Source organism: Aplysia californica, unplaced genomic scaffold (genome assembly GCF_000002075.1).
Source record: "Aplysia californica isolate F4 #8 unplaced genomic scaffold, AplCal3.0 scaffold00013, whole genome shotgun sequence".
In the NCBI taxonomy this organism is placed as follows: domain Eukaryota; kingdom Metazoa; phylum Mollusca; class Gastropoda; order Aplysiida; family Aplysiidae; genus Aplysia; species Aplysia californica.
In genome coordinates this window covers 934,987-954,570 of record NW_004797283.1, presented here as the reverse complement: position 1 = coordinate 954,570, position 19,584 = coordinate 934,987, and the positions used below count along the sequence as shown (strand labels likewise).

The 19,584-nt window shown below is 40.8% G+C and overlaps 1 protein-coding gene across 1 annotated transcript in view; it reads left to right on the top strand.

Moving 5' to 3' along the window:
* Positions 1 to 18,923, top strand: part of LOC101847079 (putative uncharacterized protein DDB_G0293878) — a 22,525-nt gene extending 3,602 nt beyond the window's left edge. The window contains exon 2 of the mRNA XM_005090138.2: positions 12,429 to 18,923. Within this exon, the coding sequence (XP_005090195.1) occupies positions 12,933 to 14,864 (1,932 nt within the window). The 5' untranslated portion in view covers positions 12,429 to 12,932 and the 3' untranslated portion in view covers positions 14,865 to 18,923. The remainder of the gene's footprint in view (positions 1 to 12,428) is intronic.
* The last annotated feature ends 661 nt before the right edge of the window (positions 18,924 to 19,584 follow it).

The following is a 19,584-nucleotide window of genomic DNA, read 5'->3' as shown; positions in this document are numbered from 1 at the left end:
CGGCGCCTTCCTTCCGCCTATTCCGCAATCACATACTTTACCGTCCTGCTTTGCGAGCCAATTCCGACCTTTCACGTCAGATTAAAAATTTTGAGTTGTTTTACCATTTTAGAAATGAAATATTATTAGGGGACATTAAAAATAAGGGCACATATCCTGGATAGGACGGTCAACTGCTGCGTCTGTCTGCCGGTTACCAGTCCATCAGCACGTTCGCCCTTTTTTTTCTCCTTGTCTGTTTTAGGTAACGATTCCAGGTTCGAGGTCAGAGCAATCCGCTCTACTTCGTAGCCTTCCTTGATCGGATTTGGGAGTTAATTAGTGTGAAATGTGACATTCGCTGTGCCTATGTTGAGTTTCGTCCAAGTTTTATTTCTCTCGATTCAATGCCAACGAACCAGTGTTGGTTTGGGAAAGGTGAAAGAAGCTACGGATAAGTACATCGACTTGGTATTGGAAACTTGGCACACCAGAGGCTGTGTAAAAAATAAAAGGATAAAAGAACACGTAAACCACACACTGGTAGAGGGAATTTAATTAGAATTCTACACTTCTACGCCTTGAATATTGTCGAGGGAGTTATGGGTTCTCCGGGGGATTCGGGAAAAATTATTGAGGGAAGTTTGGGGTTACAAAAGAAGAAAGAGAAAGGTCGTGAGAAAAACAATGGTTGTTTGCCTGTGTCCGCTTTGGGCTTCCTGATGCCAACTGTCACAGAAATAATGACTTTGGGTGGCGTCACGCCTGGTTTACCTTAGCACCGGTAGCCGTATCCGGTCAGAAGCACGCTGTGTACGCTAGACGGCCACTAATCCCCCGTCCAGGCAACTGGCCTGTTCTGCCATAGAGAGAACGCGCGTTTGTTGAGACAAGGGCTTCCCTTGTTTGGAGTTTGAACCGCGACAATGGCAGGTGGAGTTATATTGGTTAACTCTTCCCACCGCTCGTTCTCTCTGGCTTGGCGGCTAACTTGCCATGTTCCCGCGGCGGCTTGAGCTGCCTCTGATAATCCCCTGAGAAGGTTCAAGTGTTGTGTGTAGTCTGGCGGTGTAGTGCTACTGAAAACTGCGTTACCGGTACAGAGCATAGATCACGGGATCCACCATAGCAAAACTTCAGTTTGGACGAAATATTTGATTTGGATATCAGGCATATTCCAAGGACATCGGTAACAAGTGTCAACTTCTGATCCTTTAGTTCTGTTGGAATTTCGTGTACAGATAACCTCTCCACAACCACTACTTCTGCCACCACCACCACCACCACCACCAACACCAATACCTCCACTACCACCACCACTAGTCTACCACCACCACCCTAGCTCAGTTTTTCACTCCAGCAGCAATAGGAAATTTATGCTCTCCCTTTTTCAGTTCTGCTACCCATTACGTTCTCGTCCCGGAGGTACATGCCGTTTCTTGAACATTTGACATATTATGAGTGGTTTGTCTGAACAATTCCGTGTTCTCTATTTGAACCAGGATCTCTTATACTCCTACTGTCAAATTCATGTGGTCAGCTGCTATAAAAGTGACAGCTTGTTGAGAAACTTGCAGACAGTGCATGTATTTCTCCCAAGGAACACTTTGAGCATAACTTTGGCTAGTTGATGTCTGCAATTTCTCTTTGTATTGGTAAGTGCGTTTTTACGGCTTAAACTTCCAAAGTTGATAGTATCTGAAAGCTTACTTGATGCATTACGAACAAAAAGGTATGAATAATTTATCAATTAAATATTTTGAGCTTGTTTCTTTTTCAGATAGCAACAAACAATTTTCGGAGAACACGGCAAGGTTATAGATGCGATTATTATTGTTACACTTTATTTAGGATTTTCGAAATTTTCGAGCGTTCACCGATCATTTGTACACCGGCATGTCTAATATATCGTTTGCTGGGCGTAATCTAACCCCTGATAAGATCCCTGGTTACTCTGAAAAATTTTAACTGTGATGTCCCCTTTACTTTGTTACCGCACAGCCTCAATATACATGTAGTACATTATACGAGAACCTAGTTAAAAAGCATTACGTGCATCCGTACCAGTACTGACTCAGTCTCACACCCCAAGGGACTTCTGTAATTAATGTTTCGGTATTTCTAGAGAGTTACGATATAGTTTTTTTTACCACTTATCAATGTGCCATTTTGCACAAAAACCATCAAAATGAAATAGGAGCAAAACACATGAAATCAAATTGCATGCACAAGTCTACAAAAAAGCTCTCGCAAACAAGACCCCCAGCTATAGGGTAATGTTTATAGACACCCATGAAGGTGAACCGTCTTTCAAATTTAGCGTCTTGATATGAGCAAACCATTTCCAGTTGAGAGATACCTCTTAGGTGTTCATAATACTGATCTCACCAATAAATCACAGGTCACATTTGACGTCTCCCTACTTCCCATCTCTCTAGACTTTCTCTCATCTTCCGGTGTTCTCCCCTTCCACCCCTACCCCCTTTCCCCTTTCTCTCTTTTCTGTTTGCCCCCCCCCCCTCTCTCTCTCTCTCTCTCTCTCTCTCTCTCTCTCTCTCTCTCTCTCTCTCTCTCTCTCTCTCTCTCTCTCTCTCTCTCTCTCTTCTTTCCTTCTTTTTGAACGACCAAATATTCGTCGCTTTCTTGATAATGATAGAATGGTAGAACTGCAACACTAGAATCGACACCAGGACATAATATAACGAATTCCAACTATACCCACCCCCAAGTGTAGGCACACATAATCCCTTGACTGTTTGCTAATACGAAGAGATTCAATTGTTGTTTTCGTTCTCATACACACGTCATTCGCTTCTTGTGTATTTTGCACATAACTCTCTTGGAACGGTTTATGAAAAGTCCTAAAAGTCCCAATCGTTTAGGATGTATTATTTGTTTCGAAATCTCATAAATGCTAGTATAATATTTTTCTTACCTACCTTTCACTGCCGTTCCCCCCCCCCCCCCCCCCCTGGCCATAATATCTTTGCCTACTGCCGTATAGATCTAAGTGGTTTCTCGATTATATTTGTTCTTACGTTGTGTAATTTTTATGGGGACAGTCGTTTGATGATGTTAGTCTTGAAGCATTGAGTTTTATTCATTGTGTCGTGCCCAAGGCTTCTAATACAACTTTTTTAGCTTTGGGGCTAAATGTCAGATCCCTGAGTGTACCTTCATAATACTGATTCACTTTGTAACAGCGCCAGTCCCCCCTCCTCGTACCAAAAGAAAAACTATGCTTTAGATCTGAGGGATTGGTGAACAGTGAATGATAACCCTATCCGTACGTCGTGTTCTACTATCGTATCCATATGACGTGGGGAACTCTGTACCACCACTTTCCAAAGAGGAAATTTACTCGCTAATCCGATCCGTACGCTTTGCAAAGCAGTCGTGTCAAAATGATTTTTTGAGAAATACTGAAAGTTTCAAAGAGATCTTCGTACTAGAAGTATTCTAAAATGTGAAGAATACAATCCCGGGAGTACAAAATGACCCCAGGGCGTACGGATAGGGTAAAACCGGTTTGAAGACGTAAAGCGAAGAAAAGCACGACGTTATATCTACAGTGGTCACCTTCACAACTACTCTCTGCCAAAGCCTTTTCTTCGCTGTGTGCACCGTCTTGTTTGTTCATTTTGTTGTTGCTGCGGTTGTTGTTGTTGTTGTTGTTGTTGTTGGGGGTGATGGTGGTGTTGTTTTTGTTTGTGGGGGGGGTTTTGCGGGGGGGGGGGGGTTGTTTGTTTTTTGTTTGTTTAGTTTTTGCTTTTGAACTTTAACAAATTTAGATATCTATAGGACATTTTCTTCTATGCTGCTCTGGACCTTCTGGCATTTGCTCTGAAATGGAAATCGAATAGTTTGATTGTTTTTCACATTTAAAATTGCTTTTGTCAATAAAGTCTTCTATTATTGAAATCCGTATTGGTATATAGACAATGTTGAAATTTTAAGCCAAAAGAATGTCTAAAAAGTTTTTAAAACATTCTATCAATGTAAGTCTTTTTTTTTTTGACAGACACTATTTTTGCATAGGGTACATACAAGATGTTACCACTGTATGACTCACAAAATGAATAGGCACACACCACATACGTATGGGAGGCAAATCACCTCATGGAGGAATTTTACACGTCACGCATACCTTTACCCCCTGCAAGCGTAGAATATTTATGTCACATCTAATTCTGGTGTATCGTTCTTGCATTCTTTCTCTCTGTTTTCATTCTTCATTACTTCAACCATTTGGCCAACAGCTGCGTTTTTTTTAGTGAGTTTGTTTGTGTCTGGGGTGGGGGTGGGGGTGTCATCGCACAACAACTGATTCTCTCTATGCTTTGACGGTTCTTTAAAATACATTTTAAAAAAGCACTGCCTCTCCAAACGTAAACACCCATAACATTTATTCCATAATTATTTTTAATGAGATCAGAGAATTATTATAAACAAGTGCTTTTGGCGGGAAGTTAAATCTGTGCTCTAATAAACCTTCATTTATTACTCCTATAATTAATCTTTTCATTCCTAAATGACTTACTTTACAGAATTACCACAGGGCAAAGAACACCGACTGTTCAACAATAAATAGTGAATTTCTTTCTACCGACGGCTGGTGCTGCAGTGAACTGATGAAGGACTCAATACAACGTCGCTAGAAGCGTCCAAAATAACCTGTAATTAGAATTCAGTTATTCGCGGGCAGTATTTTATTCTCATACTTTTGAAAACACACCTTCGAACTAAACTTATTTACGAGAAATGAACAAGAATACCTTGACCTACCTGTTTTTGCGACGCAGCCCCAATTTGCCTGTCCATTTGAGTTATGGGGCAGCATTGTGTCGGTGAAACGTTCAAACGTGATTCGGCAATATGCCTGTGGCTTAGAGTACATGTACTATTCCGACCGAGAAAAGGTGCGGTAAGAAAAGGGAATCGAGCGCTGGGGAGGAAAGGGATTCAAAAGAAAAAGGAGGGGGGGGGGGGTGCAACAACATCCGTAAACAAGGCAACTTGTAAGTCTAAAATAGCAACAAAGATCATAATGTTATTTTGCTCTAGTCTTGAGTCCTGTTGACAACAATCGTCAATAGTCAAAAATCCGTTGAACCTTCTCTTGCGTTTAAGAGGACAGCATATTCATGGAATGCAGGAATACGTCTTTCACGGACCATTTTAGCCTGAAAAGTCGAACAGAGAATCAAAATGAGAGAGCCGTCATTAGAATCAGTTGTCGTTTAAAAGGAGCAATTTCTCTTCACCCCTCCTTTTCATCTCCCCGTGAAACCCACGTCCTCTTTCACTACTCTTATCGTTGAAAGGCATGTTGCACTTTAAAGCAAAACACAGAAGATTCCGCTTAAACTGAACACGGTTAAACCGAAAACAACAATAAACCGAAAGAAAATAGAATCCCCCATTTTTTTCCTACTTGAGCAACTTTTCTAAGCCGAAATCTCGGCTACATCGAAGAAAATCAAACAGTAACGCAGACTTTGGTTTCAGCGTTCTCCACTTGATTCACTTATTTTTTAAATATTGACCGCATGTTTCATTTGCTGCCATCCCTCTGCCGCGAGGAAAACCAAACCAGGTATTCAAGACATCCATCTTTCGTGCAGTTTGAAATGCTTCCACCCCGACAGCACTACATTTGCAGTCAGTGATCTAGATGGCGTTCTTAACACTTTGCAGTCACTTGGGGCAATAATGTGCCGTTGAAAATTGTCCGTTCCGGTCACGTGGCTCAGTTCTGCATTAGGCCCGAGAAGTCCGTTGCAGACACTCTCCTGGCTGTGTGACCAGATGGGGTATTTTGTACTGCTGGCTGTGTGATTGCACAGTGTTAAGGCGGCAGTATAGATTCAAATGCCCCAAATCATGAAAATGTCGAACATAATATAACACAAGGTGCAGTAAGTTGGTTGGAGGGTGCCACTGGTAGGTCCTACTTCTTAACTTTCCCTCTGTTGTTTCAGTAGTAAAAATGAAAATAATAAATGACATTTATATAGCGCTCAACCCCGATTAAAGTACACAGGCGCTGAGCGCTTTACAATGCAATACAATGTACAACAGTAACATAAAACATTGTGGTCTGACTAAAAGAAACTCTCTCCAAATATTCAGTCTGTTACTTTTTACCAGCACTAAATGACCATAATTTTTTCGATGAGCTTCTCTTTACTCGAACAAAAAAAAACAACAAAAAAAAAAAAAAAAACAACAACAACACAAGGCCGGAGGAATCTCATCAAAGCAATCACGGAATCAGACTCAATAACATGTTGTGAAAAATGCCGTCTAGTCTAAACCTTGACAGATTCTTTTAGAGTAAAAGCACTTTAAAACCTACAATTAGTATTCTATTTTTAGGCCGGCAATCCTTTTTCAATAACTCCAGTTCCCCTTGGCCACATCCGCCTCATTGCCTTTACACAGTTTATTTCTATGTTTGTTTGTTTTGGTTTTTTTGTTTGTTGCTCACGTATTTCCCACCGTCTTCACGATCTTTTCCACCCGATTAACCTAACATCACTACCTGTAGAACGCACTCGCCTCCGAAAACACCCGAGGATAATTCACCGCCCGAAAATAAGAACGTCTTAAGTCCAATTTGTTTGTTTTCCAAAAGATGTCCAACCGACTGCTTACACCTGTAATTTCTGTATAGATAATATAATTTTATAATACTTTTCTTTAAATTGAAAGTTGTGTCGGGTTGATTCTACCTTTCAACCATTTTTATCACTCAGTATTCTTTCCTTTATGATCCTTAAAATAATGTAAATGGGTAAAAATCAAGAAATCCTGACGTACGACAATATTTTTTCCGTGCTGCACTGTTGATGGATTGCATCTAATAATCAGCCCGAAGTTCGACACTTTCATTCACTGTTTTTGCCTGCGCTTTAGAAAATATATGTGCACTCGTCTGGTTCACCAGGGGCTTACATAGAACAGCACTTTTGCAGCACCAAGCGTCAAACACTTTTTAAAAATTGTGATAGTAAATGGAAAGAGCTGCGAATACAAGGCTGCGCTAGATACTAACCAGAGAGAGAGAGAGAGAGAGAGAGAGAGAGAGAGAGAGAGAGAGAGAGAGAGAGAGAGAGAGGGAGAGAGAGAGAGAGAGAGAGAATAAGAGAGATAGATAGATTGATAGATAGATAGATAGATAGATAGATAGATAGATAGATAGATAGATAGATAGATAAATAGATAGATAAAGAGTTAGAGAGAGTGAGAGGGAGGGTGAGAATAATCGAAGAAATGCACACAGTGCGCGGATCTAGGAGGATAGCCACTTAAATTGTATTAGTTTGGTTTTTTTTTTAACAAGATTGTTCTCAAATTTTGATCTAGAACACAATAAAAAAAATGTATAGAATGCCTTTACTACAGAGAGAAAATTATTCTATCTTTCAGCTAACAATCTGTAAATAAAAGTTTCGAGAGCCATGTTTTAAAACGCAAGGGCATCGTCACAATTTATGCAAGCTACAAGTTCCTCCACTCAACCTCCCCACCCCCGTCAGATGGGTAATGGATCTGGCCGAAATTGTTTTCTGGTCGACACAATTAAGGTTATCCTAACCCTTGATACCCCGATTACAGCATTTAGAAATTATAGTTTGCGAACCGTGGAAACAAATGTATTTAACGTAGAAATAACGTCTTTTTTAACAGTATCATCATCATCATCATCATCATCATCATCATCATCATCATCATCATCATCATCGTCGTCGTCGTCGTCGTCCTTTGTCACCCCATGCTAGAGTGAAGGCCATCAACAAAAAGCTCTCCTTTAAAATGTATATCTATTTTGGACTGCAGTCTCCACTTCTGTCCAGCTGTACCCCGTCTGTTTTAGATCCAAATCTAAGTCATTCTTCCAAGTGCTTGCTTTCCTCTCCTTCTCTTTCCTCGAGGATAGCCTCTTAACTTTTGGTGGGTAATATTCGTATTAGAGAAAGAGAGAGGGCGTGTGTTTATGGATGTGTTATTATCCTTTGAAACTTCATCCAAACCTCTCAGAAAGGTATAAAAATAAACTTCAGTAAAATATAAATTATTTGTTAGCCCCAATTAATTAATAGCAAGCTCCAGACTTGAGATACCAGAATGAATAAAGGGCATTCGTTTCTATTCCTGGCAATACGCTGACGAGAGAGTTTCTATACCGTCCCAGCTCCCCTTCCTTTATTTGCTCGTTCCCATCCCATGGGAAATAAAGGTTAATTTGTAGGTCTATCTCTTTTATATTTCAAAGATCCGGACACGCAACTGAGACCCCCAGACGATCATTATGCGCTCACCCTCATGCTTATCTCGCTACCGAAGGTGATAAATGAGATGTGTGATCGAATTTTAATCAAACACTGGCCTATGTCAAGTGTACTTTTGGTCTAAAGGTGCCCTGAGATATAACATTTCACCAGTGAGTCATCACCATTGTATTTAATCAATGTATGTAAATGGTACACTCTCATGGCATAACTTCGTAGAATTATGCTGGGGTCGTACTGACTGCAGATGCCATCCGGAAAAGTGTACCAAATTATGAGCAAGCTTTGAACTCAATGAAATTGCGAAACTAGTTGTTAAGTGTTAACAGTTCTGCTTCGTTTTGGTTTGAGATAATGTTTCAACTTGAGCGCGCGTTGCACTTTTTTCTTCTTTGTCTAAACAATGTAAATGCTTCATGCTCTTGTAGACACAATCTAGATCTTTAAGGGGGCGGGTTCTTCGACTCCGCAAGGGCCAGTCAAGGATGTTAGGTATTCAAACCAGCAGATGTACAGAATTATTCAATATAACGTTGTATGTATATTGCCTACTTGGGAATCGAACCAATGTTTATACGAAAGAACCTTACCATGACCACGACATACTTCCCCAGATGTTGTGCTTAGTATGCTGCAGATATGATAGAGAAAAGTCGAGGGCCTTTAACTTACCTCTTATCGTCATGCTTATAAGATAATTGCCTAAGACATTTCTGGCTGGTGTGGAGTTTTTGGTTCTAAAATGAAAAGCAGAGCCAGCTTGGTAATGTAGCTCACTTGGATAAAAGAATTATCCAAAAATAAAATCTACTGATGAGTGTACTAAAATTCAAGCGTTTCACAGAGTCAGTTCTTCGAAAGGAACAGTTGTTTTTTCTCACCTTCACAAAAAAGGCTAAAAATGACTTAGGCATTTATATCTCATGAGCGTGCCGATAAGAAAATAAAAGTCACTAAGCATTCAAGACATTAGAAATCTTGCCTTGACTATTGAATAAGCCACAATTGACATAAATATTGTAGACGAGTCGACATGTTATTGGCACAGCAATATTTCAGACAAACTCTTCGAAATTAGCCTTTCCAGGAAACTAAAGACACCGAGGAAAGATTTTCCTATACATAGTACAGTAGTGTAAGCTTCTTAACTTATACATGCTTACTTCCAAATGTGTGACGACACGGTGGAATCAGGCGATCGTACAATTTTGGGCATACGGAACTATCTGACTATTCTTAAAGCTTGGTAAGTGTCTTTCTTTGGATGGAAAACATTACCCATCTATCTTGAATAGAAGTCAAGCTATTTGCGTTTGAAGGAGGCTGGGGGTCGTTGGGTGTCAGAGGTAAAACAAGCGAGTAAATGGCCGTAAAGTTTGGTGACTTACAAAGCTTTAGTATCCTTAAAAAACCCTCAGTACATTTACATTTTTCTGACTCTGATAGGGTTTTTTTTTTGTGTAAAACCCTCATAGAAACTTGCTTGTACGTTTGTTTTTAAAAGACGTGAAGAAGTGTTGAGCAAAATAATTTTTAAAAGGATAAAAATTGCCCAGCAGGGTGAAGAGTGTCAGTTTATACAATTTCATTATTTTGACGAGAGTCTGATTTCACCAACCTGCAACAAAATGAGTAAGATTCCTATCAGATAAGCTTGTAAATGTGGCGGAATAAGTGGGAGATTCGGAGCACGTTAAAATATCGTCGAAAATTTAAAATGTGATCAATTCTGCAAGGATTATGGGGGAAAAAATACTAATTGGTACCTAAATGAAGAGTGCGTAGACAGTATAAGGCAATTGGGTGGAGCAGCCGAGACAATAATAAACTAGCATTCAAAGCAGACCAGATGAGTGTGCACACCGAACGAGAAGAAAAAGCAGACCCAGCTAGTCTCAAAATCGTTTGACATTACCAGGGGAAATAACCGTAAAATATTGAAATGAGTTACGGGTATACTTATGTTACCTCCCTTGTTTTTCAAAATTGTTTAATTTTAAATACTACGTTGCGTACATGTTACGTACATTAATCTTATTGCTTCCCTTGTAATTAAAAAACAAACAAAAGGGGGCGGGGGCGGGGCTAAAGATCATTTTGTAACTATTTATTATTCATGCAAGTAATATCAAAATGTACGTTTGCAGAAGGAATTTTGCACCTGTGTGTGTGTGTGTGTGTGTGTGTGTTTGTGTGTTTGTGTGTGTGTGTGTGTGTGTGTGTGTGTGTGTGTGTGTGTGTGTGTGTGTGTGTGTGTGTGAGTGTGTGTGTGTGTGTGTGTGTGCACAAACATTCCTCTATAAAGCCTAGTTATTACTGCGACAATTTTGTCTTTCAGTTGTAAAAGGTGTGTGCCTTCTAACAACGAGTAATACAAAAGAGTACTGCCTGCAAATTAGATAGAAAATGACAGTGAACTTTAGAACGAACTGAAAAGCCTTCCTGTTCTCTACAATTTTGAGGATGGTAAGGAATCCAGCGATTGTTTAGGCTATTGCAGAAAATGCGAAAGCGTTCACAATACGAAATGGTCTAAATTCTATTCATTCATTGCACTTTTTCGCAAGGAACGTGTTTTCAGAAATACCCTGGCTTTAAAAAAAGTAGCAAAACTTTAATCTGTCTTTTTTGTAAGTGATGACGTTTCGTAGTTTTATGTCTGCTTGATTAGTGGCCTAGCGGTTAGGCTCTAAGACTCGCAACCGTGAGGTCGTGAGTTCGAATCCCGTCAGTGGCCCGACGTTGTGTTGTTGGGACAAGCATTATACACGGATTTTCCTCACTTCACCTAGGTGGGAATGTGTACCCTTATTTAGACAGTGAAAGATCCTGTCAGCTTGTTGGTGTTTGAGTGGTTAGTCAGCTGTCTGCACTGTAGTATGCTTCCCGGGAAGCTGAGAATGTTTCTGAGCGTGCTATTTCTGCAGGGGTAATAACATAGTGTAAAGCGCACAGAGCTTGCTATCGAGCGGGGATATGCGCTATACATAAAATGTATTTATTTATTATGATTATCATCATCTCAAAGCTAGTCAATGATTCCACAGAAAAAGAAGGCAGCCACGTTATAATCAAAAACCCTTTTGACGCAGGGTATATTATTATTAAATTAGTGTTCTATTTTTTAGAGGCAATAATGGTTACAAGGTTCCTTTTGACTATATTATCTTGATGTCACTTTCCTTTCTCCGAAAACTGATTTTTACATCCTTCCCGCGTCATCCCTGTCTATTCAAATGCTGCTTTTCTTTCTGTCTTTCACAAAGTAATAGTTTTTGTTACTATTGATTATATTACGTATTTCTTCTTTTTTTTAAAATTCATTATGCACCTTTTTTCAAGTCCTTTGTTTTTTATACCTTGCCCAATATCAATCTCAGGCCCTTCTGTCTGCCTGCTTGTTTATCCTATGCGTGTTGTTTGTGTGTGTATTTCCCTTAAGCTATCTACCAGATCTCTCTCTCTCTCTCTCTCTCTCTCTCTCTCTCTCTCTCTCTCTCTCACTCTCTCTCACCTCTCTCTCTCTCTCTCTCTCTCTCTCTCTTTCAGTTTCTCTTTTTCATTCTTTTATTTCTCTCTCTCTCTCTCTCACGCACAGACACACACGCACATACTCACACACACACACACACACACACACACACACACACACACACACACACACACACACACACACACACACAAACACATACACATACCCATACACACAATCACACACACTAACACATGCACACAGAGAACGAGAAGCGAGAGAGAGAGAGAGTGAGAGAAAGAGAGAGAGAGAGAGAGACAGACAGACAGACAGACAGAGAGAGAGAGAGAGAGAGAGAGAGAGAGAGGGGGGGGGGAGAGAGAACCACAAGCACAGACACAGACACAGATACAAATTCAAACACATACACATAAACACACACTCACTCACACACACACACACACACACACACACACACACACACACACACACACACACACACAAACACACATACACACACACACACACAACATATCTTTGACACTTACATCATAACTGGCTTTGAAATTGTCAATTTTTATTTGACAGATAACTATGTACCTATACCATGTAAAAATCATACTCTTGTGTGACTTATTTAATGTTCTATAATAACACTTCCATCTCTTGTTTTCTTATTTCAGAAAATGCGCGACTGTCGTGGATAGATGATCTTTGAGTAACCACCACTTGAGTACAACAGTAGTGAAAGGTCTTGGAGTAGAAGAGGGATTTAAATTCAATGTATCCGACCCGAACCAAGACTGATAGCCCTTACTCTGGGAACAAAAGCGCATAAAGTGCTTAACCTTTTATCTTAAGCCTTCCAGGCACGAGGCATTGCCAGACCCAGTGTCACCGTTAGGCCCATTCGATCTCTGAATACTGAACGATCAAATTGCCAAGAGAGCTTTTCTGTCGGCTTTTGTGCTGTGTGCTGCCGCATGGGTACCATAGAGTGCAAACAATTACAGTGTAAGTTCCGAGTCACAGCTAATTTCTCAGCTCAGCCTTGTGTACACACACGCACCGGGGTTTGTTGACTTTAATAAACATTAGAGTTGGCGGTCCTTGCCCGCCCCAAAGCGCTGTGCTGTGCCGGCATTAGGTAAAGTCTGCGATAAAAGTGCCGCTTCTCTCGCTTTGACATGGCGTTCGGCAGAGAGGGCTCGGGGGAGCCGAGCTGGCAGCGACCCGACGCCTCGCAGAGCCCTCACTGGATGAAGGTACTGGAAGAGAAGTACCAACGGCTGCACGCAAAAATACTGAACCAGTCGGCCAGATTCACTTTCCGTCGCCCGTCGCACGTCGCCGCACAGACAAACATCGCGCGTCGTACTAAAGCAGCAGCACTGCGACAGAGTAAAGAGCGTAGCGGCAACAACAGCAGCAGCAACAACAACAACAACAACAACGACAACAGCACTGTGGATTACGACGACAAATCAGGCCCCGGTCCTTCAAGTGCTTCGGTGTGTCAAGACATCGCTAATGAGGCGGAAAGCGTAGAGTACCCGCGGCGAGAGAGCCTTGCCAAGACAGAGGGAGTTCGCAGCTCTGTCACCTGTGCCGATCTACGCGCTAGCGAGTCAGAAACACAGGCTGGTAAACCCTTTTCAAGCACCGATGGTGGTACTGGTGACATAAGGCTACTTGTAGAAGACCAGGAGGCCCCGGGGTATGTTCATAACACGCCATACACTTCGGGCAACGTGACACGCGTTCCTTCAAGTCTTGCGCTCACTCGCCTGTCTTCGGCTTACGACCCGAGCAACGCTCATCGTGGGACCGGCGGTGACAGTCAACAAGCATCAGAACTTCGACTCGCCCTCGATTCCCACCTCGCTGAGGAAAACGACAACTATTTGAACAACGACTACAACCTACAAGAGGACAACGATAATGATGATGATGTTTTCTTGTTCAGGAATACTGGCCCCATCATTGAAGGTGAGGACGAAGACGTTTACGAACATTGTGTAGGTGAAAACGGTAACGAGGATGGGGAAGAAGACGAGACCTTAAAGTGCCAAACAGCACGAGAAGGCGGCATGGAGGTGAGCAAGCCACGTCGGCGTCAGCACCGCGCTGTGAAAACGTCCATGAGTCGCGTCAGTCTCAAGACCACTAAGTCTTGTCCGGCTACGTTCCTCAACAATCCTGCTCTGGCACATATCAGTACAGACCCCAACAGCAATAGCAACAACAACAACAATAATAACAACAATAATAACAACATAAACAGCAAGAATGGCGGACGTGTTGGGATTCTCAGTCATGATGTCCCCGAGAGTGTGTTGCCTCTCACTTCACGAGGCGTTCACGAGGGTCGTATGCGAGTTTTCGCTCGGATGTCTCTCGAGGCACGACACGCCGTGGATGAAACGTTGAAGGAGATGAAAAAGGAGGAAGACCGTCAGTCGCAGGCCTACGCACCCAGCAGGAGCCGAGAAGAGACGGAGATCATACCGTGGCCTGGGGATCCCGATCAGCGCCGGACTGAAACGGACGCATTCTCCATCCAGAACAACACGAGTGGTCATGGGAACGGGAGATCAGCGGTGGGCGGGGACGAGGACGGCAGGAGTATCCTGGCTGGAAGTGACGTGTCCTTACCGAGTGATCACAGCACAGCCTACGCATTGAGAGAGAACCCCGAAGCCAACAATCGTCTTCACAACAATAACAATAGTAATAACAGCAATAACAACAACAGCTTTATCAACAATTCAAACAACAATGGAAGCAGTCCTGGATACTTTCAAAGGGATTCAGGTAAGGTTCAAGATCTATCTCGAACGGTCAAAACCTCGGCCAGAAAACTACCCCAAATGCATCACGCTGGTGTTGCTATGTCGAACTCTTTTCCTAGCCCGCACGCCCGACTGCCAGACATTGGTCAAACGATGCCCAACTTTAGGGAGACCACATTCGAGATAACACCTCCTGATTTTGACATTCGGTTCCATCACGTCATTACCTGTAACCAAGGCAACAGAGAAACGCCACCACCGGATATTCGCCAGCAGTCCATAGAGAAATGCCAACAATGGCTTGTTCGGTATACTCCAAGACGGTGACGCTCTAATGGCACAGGAAAGGAATTGGGAAGTATAATAATTGCCGATAAAGCTTTACTTTTGCCCTTGTTGAAAATTGTTTAATCTTAAAAGTCAAACAAAAGTAGTATTATTCAATTAATCCCCATTTTGTGTAAAATTGTTATCACTCACCTACCAATCACATGTTTTACTAGATAGTCACTACTTTGCCTCCTGTCATAACGCATTGTTCTACCATTCCCAAATAATAATATTATATTCATGTATATATCGCAGAACCTCAGTTCACGGTACAAATTACACAACCTTATTATACAAATCACGTTTTTCTATATTTTTTCGAAAGGGAGGGAGGGGGAGTGGCGTTACAACATTTCCCCAACTTAAGATACGTTTCCTTTCGACCTTAGAAGCCCAAAAACACGAGCGAAAGATTAATTTGTCAAATGAACACTCAGACAAACATGTTTATGATTACTGCATATTATTGACACAGATATATGTATATAAACACGTAGACACGCGTACACACAGACACGCTTCCATGCACACAAAATGTGGACGTACGCGCTCATGAGCACTCAAAGTTATGCTTTCCTTTTCCCACGCTCGTCTTTCATTTAAAACACAAGACACAGCCAAATGCTAACTCGCATACAAGTGCCTTTAATTAAACATAATGTTATCAAACGGATTGCATTATCAGGTCTAATGGGGGGGGGGGGGGGGGGTTCAGAAAAATACCATGACAAGGCCCTCCTTTCATTAAGATGTGTATAAAATATTATGCTAAGTCACTACTAAACATAACCAGATCTTTCATCATAACAGCCACACTCTGTTGCATCTACGGTTAAAGATTATATATATATATATAATTATTTTTTTAAATAAAAAAAAATAATTTAACGGAATATTATTGAGGACTTTGTAGTAAGCCAAACTTCTTTCTTACATTTCATATCTACTAATTACTGTGCTAGTTCTAGGGAAAAAGCCTGTTAGGTTTTGATGATTCATTTAAGTACTAAATATGATTCTCCCATATTACTGAATCTGTTGGCAAAATTTTCAGTGACATGTACGAGTACAATAAATAAACGACTTTAAAATAAGTTGAGGTTTAAAAAAAATTGCTGTTTAAATTCCCGATGATAAAAAAATGCTTAAATGCTAATAATGAGTTCGTGATCGTGGGTAATTAAATTCTGGAATATGTTCAACGTCAAAGAAATCGTTTATGCAAGTCGGCATTAAAAACTGACAAGAAGAGGATAACAGACAGGAAGAAAGGAAGAAAGAATGAAGAAATGCTTTTGTCAAAGTATTATTTTATACTGACGTATACTTTCCAGAAGAGCCATCCGAATATTCAGCAATTTTAATTTTTTAGCCTAGTGTTCAAAATACCTATCTGACGTCTCTGTCCTTTTTTTCATTTCTTACTGTTGTTGCTTTTTAAAAAATTAGGCACCTCGTGTGTTTAAAACGCGTTTCCCAAAGACCATTCAGCTTTACTTGAAAGGGTAATTTAAAATATAAACGAGACTTGAAATGCTTTTTTAAAAATATTTGCAATTATTTTGTGCCTGAGGATACAAATATGTAGATGCGAAGGAACAAATAAATGAACAAAATTCAATGATATTGGCTAGTTGATACTCTTTCTGCCACTCGCCCAGAACATAATGTTAATTTATGTTCGACTTTTTTGTCATGTGCACAATATTTATCCACACAGGGGTTTAGGGATTCTCTGAAAGATGTGTTACTTACCCGTTTCATATCACGTTGTTATCAACATTACAGGTTATTGGGGTTGTTTTGGTTGTTTGTTTTATTTACTGAATCAGTATTATTTAAAACGTAAAAATTGAAGCCCCCATTAGCATTGTCCACTGCACTTAAAGTTTCAATGTGTTAGATCCCGACAGTCTACTAACTGCTTTAATGCCTTTCCTGAAGATATTTCTATCCTCGAGGGTTTGAAGTGGTGTATACCACACAGCTTCTGATTATCAGAAAACCAATAATTCTGAATCTATAACAGTATGAACAAAGGCACAGTGCGTATCAATTTCATGGTGCTAGAAACTGGAGGCCAGATGTCTAAAAGCCATTGCCTCTCCAAAGTTCAGATTGGTATACCAGTGTACCTGAACGGTTGGACGGGTGTACCATAGACCAGTATCATTCCTTTTTCATGAAACCGATAAGAGTTTCTCAAAATATCGATAACACTCGTTCTTGGGAGTTATAATGGGAACACACTCAACTTTATGCGTTGACTTATTGATTTTACAGGGCATTTGAAATTTGAGAGCTTTTTTTATACCCTCTCATATCAATGTGCTAAGGGGTTGTATGTTAGATTTATCTGTTCTGTACTGAAATTGTGATTTATGTGAGCGCTGTGTTGGATAGAGATACAAAGTGAAGAATGTGTGAAGGAATAGATAGATAGATAGATAGATAGATAGATAGATAGATAGATAGATAGATAGATAGATAGATAGATAGATAGATAGATAGATAGATGTTTCGTTTTAGTGAGTGTATACGTAGCCTGTGCAACTCAGGAATGGGGGTGGGGGAGGGAGATCAAAACTGACAGACAAACAGACAGAAAGATAGACATATAGACAAACAATGAAAACACTGTTCTTTCAACATGGGATCATAAATTAAATGTAATGCTTTTTACTATATTATATGGTTTTGGGAAGTCCAAAGAAACCATTTTCAACAAATTAGAGTTACAGAGACCTCAGACATACTTGCTAATTGAGCCTATGACAGACGCACAGGGGGAGGTATTGCCGGCCACTCCGAACAGGAACCATTGAAATCTGAATGTCTTAGGTTTCAGTCCCAGTCTGGGGGGTAAAACCTATGTTCTCCATGCAAGAATATTCTTTGTATTCTACGGACGGGCCATTGTTAGATTTTTCTTTGTGTGTTTGTACATGTGTTTCGTTTGAGTTTGTTTTGTAAAAAAAAGTGGAGGCATGTACCCGTTCTCCGCAATGACGCATCATGCTTCTCCCATCCCATTACCTGAATTTGATTTAAAACGACTCTTCCCAAGATCTTTGTTGTGTAGGCACTGTCCCCAAAAAATCTTCGGATAAAAGTGTTGCAACATCTTGATTTTTAGATCAGATCAAAGAACCCCCCCCCCCCCAACAAATTCATCTTTTGTTTCAATTCCCCACTACAACACAGATTTCCAGTGGTCTCTGGGTGCTGGAATGTCAAGTAGATGGTGAATGTCATGTATTATTATAACTCATTTTTAAAACGTTTAAATTAGCATAATCCGTAGAGTGCCCCCCGGTCCGATCACGATGACACGCTGATAGATCGTTAAATAATGAGTATACGCAAGACACACTGGATTCTATTGAGGCGTCAGTTTCAATGTCTGAACGTAACACTTATTGGAAGATCGATGGTTGATTTATCACAGATTGTCGCTGGGTCACAGTCCTCTTTGTTTACGAAGCAAAACTGTTCTGATGACGTGCGTTCTCTGAGCTATGTGTATCTACTTTTCGTGTGTAAACTAGAGAGCTTAATTGTACTTATTAACGACTTCGTTGCAAGCTTAACCTCAAAGCTAAATGGGCTGTGTCTAATGAAACGCTGTCCTCTAGTAGGTACGTAAACCTAAAGACGTCTTTGATAATTCGTTGCTTTCAGCTCCAGCGTTTCGATCTCTGTGGTTAGCCTAGAAGCGAAAGTCTTCGGCTCTCGCTCATTATTCTAAAGTGTACGTAGACCTAACGCTAGTCTTTCTCGGAGCTGTCAGGCGTGATCTATCAAACACGTTGTCGGATAAGTTAGGGAATTCGAAGTCTTGGTTTGTTGTTGTTTAACACCTGAATGCACGGGACAAAGGCCAGAGGTAATGTCGACTCTAAACTGGGCCTTGCCATAAACTGGATAATCTTTATTGGTGCGGTCGAGTATTCAGGCAGTTCAAACCGTGGCTGGATAAGAAGAACGGGAAGGCTGTTAACGAACGTACTTACATGGCGGGGGATGAAAAAGGAGAAAATATCACTGACTCCCAACGTAGAAAGAAAAAGAAAAAGATTCCTATGCCTTGGTTATGCCACTGAATGACTGGAGGGAATCAATGAAACACGGGATCAAACGCTATACTTGGGATTTCGCTTCTTTTTTCGTGCTTTCTTTTTCTCTGTTCATTTTCTGAATTTTAATAATTATGCTCAGTACATGTGTGTGAAAGGGAATTAGATAATCTAAAAGAGGTAAAGAAGAAACTTACTATTTTGAAGTCTTCGGGTAATGTAGGCTAATATTAGTTTCCTAGCTTGTGTGCGTAACATTCAGAACGTCGTGTGATTTGCATTAGCCTTAGGAGTCCTCTTTTTAAGTCTTTTTGATGAGGCAATGAAACAGCTACACTACGACTGCTTCTGAAACGTATTCTTATTGCTTGAAAACTGTATCTGCAGTCTGTGAGAAAACTAAGCCATGAAGAAATATTTTTAAAACCGACTCCCATTACTTCCATGTCGGATCTGACCTTCAGACGTCTTGAACAGGGCAACACAATACACATATTATGTTATTACATGCTCTCGAGGACCTATCCGCATTAAATTGTCTTTCATATGCCAGAGTGGAATTTTCATGGTCCATTAGACTCTTTCCGGTGCTTTAAATTTTGAGGGGCACAATAAACGGCCAGCAGAATCGGTGGGGTGCG